The sequence below is a fragment of the Vigna umbellata genome, chromosome 1, assembly GCF_029865625.1.
Source record: "Vigna umbellata cultivar VRB3 chromosome 1, Vumbellata_1.0, whole genome shotgun sequence".
In the NCBI taxonomy this organism is placed as follows: domain Eukaryota; kingdom Viridiplantae; phylum Streptophyta; class Magnoliopsida; order Fabales; family Fabaceae; genus Vigna; species Vigna umbellata.
The window spans coordinates 57,005,320-57,015,590 of NC_142165.1; the positions used below are offsets into that span (position 1 = coordinate 57,005,320).

Sequence of the window (10,271 nt, forward strand, 5' to 3'; positions counted from 1 at the left end):
TAGGGTGTGTTGTAGTTAGTCAAGAGAATAATGTATGTAAACTTTTAAAATATTTGTATGGGTTGAAACAAACACCTAAAAAATGACATGAAAAACTTGATAATATATTGTTATGTGATGGTTTTCACCTATTTATGTTGATAAATTCTTAAAATGGTGATTGTGTCATTATATGCTTATATGTGGATGGCATGTTAATTTTTGGCACATGCAATGACATTGTCTCTAGAACTAAATTGTTTCTAGGATCGAACTTTGAAATGAAAGACATGGATAAAGCCAATGTAATTTTAGATGTTAGAATCATAAGAAATGAAGATAGTATAATACTATCCCAAGAACAATACATTGGGAAACTTGTTAAAAAGTTTAGGTATTATGACTTCAAACCCGTGAGTACCCCTTATGATGCTAATTCTAAATTAATGAAAAATGAAGAAGAATATATATCTTAACCTTAGTATACCCAGACAATGGAGAGCTTATTGTATTTGATAAACGTTTTTAGACCTAATATTGCATATACAATAGGTAGATCGAGTAGGTACACTAATGTCCAAATCAGGAATATTGGAATGCACTTACAAGGCTTATAAGATACTTAAGAGGTTCAATAAATTATGTCATTAAATATAGTGAATTTCCTATTGTACTAGAAGGGTACCATGATGCTAACAAATATTTTGATTCAGATGAGACAAAATCCACTAGTGGTTATTTATTCAAACTTGGCAATTACTTAAAGATCAGTCAGACAAACAAATATTGCAAGATCAACAATGGAATCTGAGTTTGTTGCTCTTGAAATGACTGGTAGTGAGGCTTAGTGGTTGGAAAACTTCTTTGCAAACATTTCACTTGAAATGAAACCAAACCCATCAATGTCAATGCACTATGATTGTCAATCGGTTATAGCTATAGCTAAAAATAAGAATTATAGTGGAAATAATATACATATACAATTGAGACACAGTTTGGTTAAATAGTTGCTAAAGAGGGGAACTACTTCCATTGATTATGTGAAGTCAGAACGAAATTTAGAAAATCATCTGACTTATCCCTTAGGAAGTTCTTGTAGTAACCTAAGGAGCTTGCATGATAAGTCTTAAAGGACAATGGATCTACACGCCTCAAGAAATCTTTTTTCTTTCTTTTTTATATTATCTTTTGTCAGTGTTTTATAAGAAGAAGAACTGTAGTGACTAAATTACAATTTCAACACTCCAACTTCAATATTCGTCCTTCCTTTGGTTGCAAGCAGATGCCTAGTGATATCAAATGTTAATGATGCATCTAGGTGAACTTCAGGATGGACAATCCTTGCTCTAGTAACGTACTAAACTGGTTCTTCCATGATCACCCATGATACGATCATGGTCGTTTCCACATTGTCACGTTAGTGTTATATGAACTTGTTGAGGAACATTGTATCCAAAAGAGGTAGCAAGTACATTACTATATGAAGGGGCATTTCTCTACTGTATATTGATCTTCCTGATGAAGGTGCTTATTTTTCCTACATGCTCAAAAACAAGACAAACACTTTGCACCCAAATACTTGAAACCGTAATTCTTGATGAGATATTGATGGAAACCATCCTAAGAGTTTAATGGAGATCTATCCAAGGAGCAACACCTTAGGTTTGTGTTTGGAAAATGGAAGCAGTATAAAGACTTTAAGGACTTTCAATCTTGTGAAAGATGGTGGTTTCAAGTTTATTCTTGTTTTTTTTTTTCTTTTAAGCCTTGTAAATATGTAATATAGTTTCATTTTAGACTTTGTATTTAGCGAAGAACATTGTTTAGCTTTGTTTAAAAGGTTTGGTGTCCTTAAGAGTAGTGCATCATCACCTTAATAACATAATTAACTCCAAAATGGTTTATTTTGGGTTTGGAAGGGGCTAGCTACAATAATCCTCCACGTTAGTGTTTTGACTAGTTAGTTACCATAGGCTTCTCGTTTATACAAATTTTAATAAACTCCAGGAGTATACTGCCTTTTTATTTTTGTTTTTGTAAATTATTGTGGTAATCGTTATCTTAAGAGTTGCTGTTGTACCTAATTTAACCTCACTTTCCACTCATATTTAACATTCATTTTTCTCTCATATTTATTCTTCTCTTATTACATTAACTCCTAATTAGGAATACGTTGACATTCAGCCAGTTCATAAACTTAATTTTCCTTTACTGTAAATAATCATTTTTTAATATTTATAACATTACAAAATAATTAATTTGATAATATCTGACTAAAATAAAATCTGTAGAGGATATTTACAATTCGTTGCTTTTTATAGGATTATCTGTTCTGAATAAATTGTATATATTTTGTTGTGATAAGCTTTCAGACAACTTGTGTGGACCCTATAGGTACATATTATCAATGATATTCATATCTCCAAATTAAAATAAAGACTGATAAATTTAAAATTAATTAAATTTATGTTGGATGAAATTCATACTAAAAAAACCTATATCGTATAAATATATATATATATATATATATATATATATATATATATATATATATATATATATATATATATATTAATGTCTAGTTTGGTATTCATTAAAGAGATAAAGAGAAAAATGATTCTTTCTTCCTTATTCAAGGGATTTTAGGCAAAAATCATTATTCATTTTGTCTCATTAGCTGAATTAGGAAAGAGTGACATCTTCTAAACCATAATTCATATATTTTTATTTATCTTTCATCATTTAATTTATTAAGTATAACAAGAATAATGGAGCGTCTTGTATGTCGACGTATAGTTTGAATATCTAAACTTTTAGTTAAAGTTAAAAAAGAGAGTATAATTTATTATTTAAATATTTATTCTTTCTTATTTAAATTATTTTAGAAAATTACATCTTCTAGTTAACATGGTCTTTAAGAGTGTGATGCGATTGACATATACGGATTCGTTGATAAGAACAATAATTTGTATTAAAAAGACAACCCTTTTAATACTAACAGTAATATCACAAATCCGTCAATGTTTAATAATACATAATTAACACATTTTTATGTTCATATACAGATTAGGATAAGCCGTGTAATTAATACATTGAAGAGCATGGAAGGAATGATAGTTTGAGTAGTAACTAGTAATCCCTGTGAACAAATATAACCTTTGTTTGTTGATATAGAACCTCCACACACATTTCCCTATTTTTTCCATTTTCTTTGTTTCTTTCATTCAACAAACCAACATACAAAAGGCAATACAATGAACCGTATATTGAAAGTGGTGCAAGAGTTGAAGCCTCTCTTACTGATGATGCTGGTGCAGGTTGCATATACTGGAAATACTGTAAGTACTAGCCTCGCCATAACTGATGGAATGAGCATTAAAGTATTCACTGCTTACCGTCAAATTTTCGGAGCAGCTATCACTATTATTCTTGCTCTTATTTTTGAGAGGTGAATTAACACACCATAAGTTGTTTTATTTCATAATATTGACATCATAATTTATGCATCTTTGGATAATCAATGTTTTTTACTTCTTTTTTATAATCAAAGTAGAAAGAACAGGCCAAAGTTGACATGGAGGGTGCTCTTGATGACATTTCTTTGCGGATTATTTGGGTATAATTGATGCAAACTATTCAGCATTCACCTCTTTGTTCTTATTATTAAATTAATTTATAAAATAACTTGAATTCAAATAATGTTTGTTGATGATATAAATGAACAGAGGGAGTTTATTCCAAAATCTTTTTTTCACCGCCATAGCGTTGGTATCAGCAACATATGCTAACGCTATTTTCAACATGGTTCCTGTGATCACTTTTATCCTCTCCTTCCTGTGCGGGTAGGTAGTCACCACTCACCAATTTTTACACTCATGTGCTATTTTACTTTTTGCGGGAAGAGAATTCAAAAGTATTGTAGTGATTTCTGATTTTTTTGTAGCTATGAAAAGTTAAATTTGCAAACCACCGCAGGGAAAGCTAAGGTGATGGGAACGATAATTGGAGTTAGCGGTTCTATGATGTTGTCATTCTTCAAAGGGGTAGAAATAAATATTTGGAAAAATATTCACATTAATCTCATGCATAAAAAAGACAATAATGAGATAAGAGCATCTGATGGAAAAGAATGGATAGGTGTTCTAAGTGGTATTGGATGTTGCTTCAGTTTTTCAGTGTGGCTCATCATTCAGGTATATGTTTCCTTTTGCTTTTATATATATACACATGTTACATCTAAATATTAATGTTTTTCTCTCCAAATAATCCAACAACTGGTATCATCTATGGAAATAAAAAAGAAGAAAAAGTCACGATTAAGAATTGATAAAACAAGGTTGTACTAAAGGACAAGGTGAACATTTCATCTTCTCTGTACCAAAAAGAAATGACTAGTATGATCAATAAAAAGAAATCAACACCATAATAAAGTCATGAAGGAAAGATTTTTTAAAACAATATAGATGAAGCTCAAATAATTATATATGATGAAATCATAGTGCATAGATTGTCTTGAAAACAATAATTATACTCTCTCATGATGAAAAAATAAAAAAGGACGGTCCAACACCTAACATATTTTAATAAGGTTCTAGATGATCTTGAAAATATCCAAATGAAGCTAGAAGAAGAAGAATGAGGAAATGGAAAAGAAGACAAGGTTTTATTGTTCCTCAATATTTTTGTATAAGAAGTTTGAGCATTTCAAGGATTATTTGTTGTTCAAAAAGGAACAAACTACTACCTTGGAGGAAGTTTAGAACTCAACAAGAACTAAAGAACTTCAAATGCTTCAAACAACTAAGGCACACGATAATAAGGTGGGATTTATTGCATTAAACCTGAAGAATAAAGAGAAGAAGTAAAATGAAAGAATTTTAAGCACGTCTTGTAGACAAGATGGATAAATGGATTGCTTGGGAATTACATCTATCACAAGAGATGTCACTAGGAATGACAAATAAACATGTTTTCATGGATATTGTTCAAACTTTTTCTCTATTTTGATGAGGAATCCTCGCATTAACTGGGTATAGCTACCCCAAAACAAACTTTCCTAGTTTGTTATTTTGTGTTTTTCAAGTCTATTTTTTAAAATAGACTTAGATTCGACAAACTTAGATTTTAAGTCTATTATTGACTAACAAACTTAAATTTTAAGTCAGTTGTTGACCAAGTCTTCAAAATAAAACAGATGCTATATATGGGTTATTTTCTTTTCATGCCTAAGTCTTCTCTTTCTTCCTCAAAATAAATGAGATTCTTCTTTGCCATTCCACGAGATTCAACTACCGAGTTATACCCTCCTAGATTCATTATCATTGTTGACTTGTTGGAATCAAATTTCTACCATCACCGGAGTTACTAGAAGCATGAGTGGCGCCTCTTCTTTATGTAAGGCTTCTCTTCACAATCATTGTGGCTCCTTTGCTTAACCTCATCCTGCATCGACATTGCTGCATTACACATCTGAAACACCAACACCAGCTAAAACGGAGCTAGTTATCAGCGAGATATGATGGTTTGTCATTGTATTTCTTCTTCTCCTTTCAGTTCCACGATTTAGGTCAACACCAAACTAGTCACCCTTGGTCCGCTTTTCACTGTGTCATTGTTGTTGGAAGTGGATGTTGTTGTTGTTGTAGGAGATGGAGCTAACAAATCTATTTTGCATAATTGAAAATGTGTTGTGAATAGGAGGGAGTTGATTATGTGTTGTGTAAATCTGTGTGTGGAAGGTTGCAAATAAAATTTTGAGATAGTCAAAACATCAACCTCAGTTCATTGTAGAATCAATAGACTTGAAAACATCAATTAAAGTCTATTGGGCGATCAACGAATGTCAAAATGCGCTTATTTAAGTTTTTTGGTCTTTGATCAAACTTAGAAAGGGACTATTTAAGTCTGTTACTCAACGACAAACTTAAAAACTGATTATTTAAGTTTCTTACGAGACTAACGGACTTAAATAATTGTCTTTTATTTGTAAAATGGCCACAATGTATTTTTTAAGCTTGTTTCCTTTAAACAAACTTAAATTCAAAGACTTAAAAGATTGTTTTTGTACTCAGATTGGTATGCGAAACACTACAAAAAAAACTTGATTTACTAACATAATATATTCGTCGGTAACTATCAAAATTCATCATTGATGTCAACTTTTAGACGAATTATCAACGTACAAAATTTCGTCAATAAATACTTGTTGAAAAACATTTACTAATAGACTAGCCGTCGATAATTACCGACAACTATAAGCCGTCAGTAATTACCGAGAGTTATGATCTGTTGATAATGACATTGGTAGAACTTTTGACCGCACTTGAGGCTCCAGAGTAAAGAAGACTCATGAGAGGAGAATGTCATATTGAAGGGACTTTGGCAACTAAATTTCTGAAAAAAGAGGGTAAGTCTTTCAACCACAAAAATGATAGTAAATCCTCTCATGTTTTTCCATCATGCCCTTTTTGTAAGAAAAACAATCATCCACATACAAAGTGTTGGTGGAGGCCAGATGTGAAATGCCATAAATGTGGACAATTAGGGCATGTGGAGAAAATCTGCAAGTCATAAAAAACACAAGAGAATGTACAAGTTGTTGTTGAAGAGGGTAAAGAAGAAGAACTTTTTGTTGTTTCTTGCTTTGCTACTGCAAGATCAAAAGAAAGTTGGCTAATTGATAGTGGTTGCATAAACCACATGACTTACGATAAAGAATTATTCAAAGATTTTGATGCAACCTACAATACAAATGTCAGAATTGGAAACGGAGCAAAAATAGCAGTGAAAGGCAAAGGAACCATTGCGATCAAAGGTTGCACATGTTTGAAATTAATTACCGATGTTCTATACGTTCCTGAAATTGACCAAAACTTGTTGAGTGTTGGCAAACTTCTAGAGAAAGGCTATAAACTTCTATTTGAAGATAAAACCTGCATGATTAAAGATTCAGATAATAAAGAATTATTTAGAGTTCAAATGAAAGGCAAGAACTTTGCTTTGAATTTGATTGATGAAGAGCAATTTGTTGTGCACAAGGTTGAAGACAATATGCAGGTACAAGGGCTTCCCAAACTAGAAGAGAAATCACCCGTATGCGCAACTTTGCAATATGGAAAACAAACAAGGTTGCCTTTTCCAAAAGACAAATCTTGGAGAGCAACAAACAAGTTGCAGTTAATACATATGGATGTCAGAAGACGTAAAAGAACCCCACCTCTGAATGACAAGAAAGTAGTGTTAGTGGGTATTATAGTTGGTGAAAGTCAAATTAAACTAGAAAATTTAGAGGAAGAAAAACATCATACGACAACTCTTCCTAAAGCAGAAGCTGAAAATGCAAAAAAGGCAAAAGAACAACTACAAGTAAATGAGATATTTGCGGAAGATTGTAAGGACATGAAGACTAAGCAAGAAATTGTAATCGGGACTTCCAAAAGTGAAGGAACTTTAGATGATACGGTCAAGGATGAAAAAACTTAGTGTATGCTGACTTTGAGTCAAGGAAGAGATTGTTGGAATTTTGTGACTCAAACAATATTTGGTTGAAGAAGTCAAATAAGTTAAATAAAAATATATTCCTATCCTATTTCTTAGGAGGATTTTATGGATTACTTAATTAATTAGGTTTAGTAGATATTTCTCAAATCAGTTACAAATTCTGTAATATAAATATTTATTACTTAAGCTCAATAAAATATATCAGTTTCCCTTTAATTTTTTTGCCTCTTATACTTTGAAACCCAACACTTCCTTTCACTCGTGTTAAATTTAATCCAAGAAACATGAAGAAATTACAATATAACCTCTAACACACTCTAAAATATATCAGTTTTCCTTTCATTCTTTTGTCTCTTATACTTTAAAAACCAACACTTCCTTTCACCCGTGTTAAATTTAAACCAAAAAACATGAAGACACTACTATATATATATATAACCTCTAACACACTCTGTAATTTTGTTTGGTATTCCTTCAAGAAGGTAGCATTGTTTGAGCATAAAAAATTAGAAAACTTTTATACCCATAAGTTTACTTTTCTTGACTCGTTTTTTTCTCATTCTAGTAAGATGAGTACTTAGACATGTTATATATATGATGTGCCCTTTTTTCTTTAATTAATACAAGTAGGCATGTGTTTGGTGTGGTTTTGGATACATATTTGTTGAAGCTGTGAATGTACAATAATATAGGATAAGCTGAGTAAGGAATATCCAAGCCACCACTCAAGTACATCGTTAATGAATTCAATGGCGGCAGTACAAGCCACACTCTTTGCCCTTTGTGTTGAAAAAGATTGGAATCAATGGAAGTTGCCTTCAGCTATTAGGATTTTGGCGACACTCTATTCGGTACGCTAATAACAATTATTCAATTTCTATATCATTTTTATTTTATTTTCTTCATATTTTCAATTTTCATCACATTTTACCAATTGCGCTCTCTTTCCGCTTGTTTTTCTCATACTTTAGCTAACTCCAAAATGAAATGGAAATTTGCCATTTACTTATATTTCATATTTGGAAACTAAAATTCTGTGGCAGGGAATTGCAGTCACTGCATTTGTGAATATTATCACTGCATGGTGTGTACGGAAGAAAGGTCCATTATATGTATCTGTATTCAATCCCCTTGAGCTTGTGCTCGTGGCTGCCACTGCTCCCCTCTTATTACAAGAGAAACTATACCTTGGAAGGTATACACTATTTCTTTTGCACCATATTTTGACTTAATAAACATTTAGACCTTATTTGGTAAAATTGTTGGTAACTTGTGGTAAACCTTAAATAGAGAAGATAAAAAACGATATATATTTATGAATTGGTAGTTAATTAAAAGGTAGCATCATAATTATGCACTTTATGCTATTTTACTCTTCTTCTATATTGTGTGTTATTGCTGAGAAGGAAAAAAAAAAGTCGCATACAAGATTATATCGTGTTAATTTCTCTAGTGTGTGTATGACTGATTTTTATTTATTTTTTAATATGTTCAGTGTACTTGGCGCATCGCTAATTGTGTGTGGCTTGTACATGGTGCTGTGGAGTAAAAGCAAAGAAATTAAACCACAAACTGATTTGGTGTTATCAGAGACAGAATTAAGTACGACTGAGGTTGTTGTAGTCTCTGCCAACGATAAGAGTGATCATGTTAGCAATAACCAGGTGAATAGTAATAGCAACACTGTAAACAAAGGCTCTTAAATGAATCTTTGGGAATAGGTGAGATGTAGTTTGATGCAGCCTCTCATGTTTCTCTACCTTGCACAAAACCATTTTGTGAATAGGTATAGCTTATTGAAATATATGGAACAATCTTTGCATGCATTATATTAAATACTTAGTAAGCTATATACAATTATACAGCGTTTTTTTTTTTCTTAAATTATGACAAAATAAATAAATGATCCTACTAAATGCTGTTAAAAGGTATGTCTCTAGCTCTCCTTGTTCAGCAACTTTGAATCTTTCCTTCTTTGCCCAAGCTTCGTAGACAAATCTCCCGAACTCCACACTGTTACAGATTTCACTACTTATAGCTAGTTACCTATAAACATGGTTTAACCTACAAGTACAGGTTAAAAGGACTTCCTACAGTAGGTAGACTTCAATGTAAATTCCTCTGTCCAGTGCATTTGGTTTATCTGGTCCAGCAAGTAGCAAGTCTAGCAAGTGAATCTGTCTTCATTTACTGGTTGTGATAGGTTGCTCCAGCTCTTCAAATTGTTCATTGGAGTCCTTAACTTGAAACATTAGGTCACCACAGCTTGGTTCAACCTTTTAATGGTTGAACCATTTATAGCTTTAGTTGCACTGGCCACTTCCAAAACTGGTTGCTCATTTATAGCTTTTGTTGCATCGAAGCTTATTAAAAGTTGGAAGAATTTTCATGAGAGAAGATTATTAGAGAAATGTTTAAAATGAATTTCTAAAGAACTAACACTAGTGCAATCAGAGATATGAAAACGGGTTATACATCTCGGTTTTAAGAAAACCGAGGCATATGTAGAGGCGGTGGCATTTTTGAAATTTTGACGAATTTATACGCCTCGGTTACAAAAGAACCGAAGCATAAATACAAAATTAACTCGGTTAAAAGCAAAACCGAGGCATATTCTTGTAATTTATTCCTATAATTTTTTGAAATTGTCCAACTACCTCGGTCCTCTCACCAACCGAGGCATATTCCAAAATCAAAAGGGTAATTTACCCTAATTTCGACTTGGGTCCATTCTTTTCTCAACTTTACGAAACCCAGAAGCAGCATCCTCTACGAAACCCAGAAGCAGCATA

The 10,271-nt window shown here is 32.1% G+C and overlaps 1 protein-coding gene across 1 annotated transcript; it reads left to right on the top strand.

Annotated features, from left to right (window-relative positions):
• Positions 1-3,233: 3,233 nt before the first annotated feature.
• LOC124820047 (WAT1-related protein At1g25270-like) lies at positions 3,234-9,182 on the top strand. Its single transcript, XM_047291675.2, has 7 exons — positions 3,234-3,427; positions 3,533-3,595; positions 3,705-3,821; positions 3,923-4,172; positions 8,172-8,330; positions 8,523-8,674; positions 8,975-9,182. The coding sequence occupies exons 1-7, from the start codon at positions 3,234-3,236 to the stop codon at positions 9,180-9,182; spliced, it is 1,143 nt and encodes a 380-aa protein (XP_047147631.2).
• Positions 9,183-10,271: the final 1,089 nt, after the last annotated feature.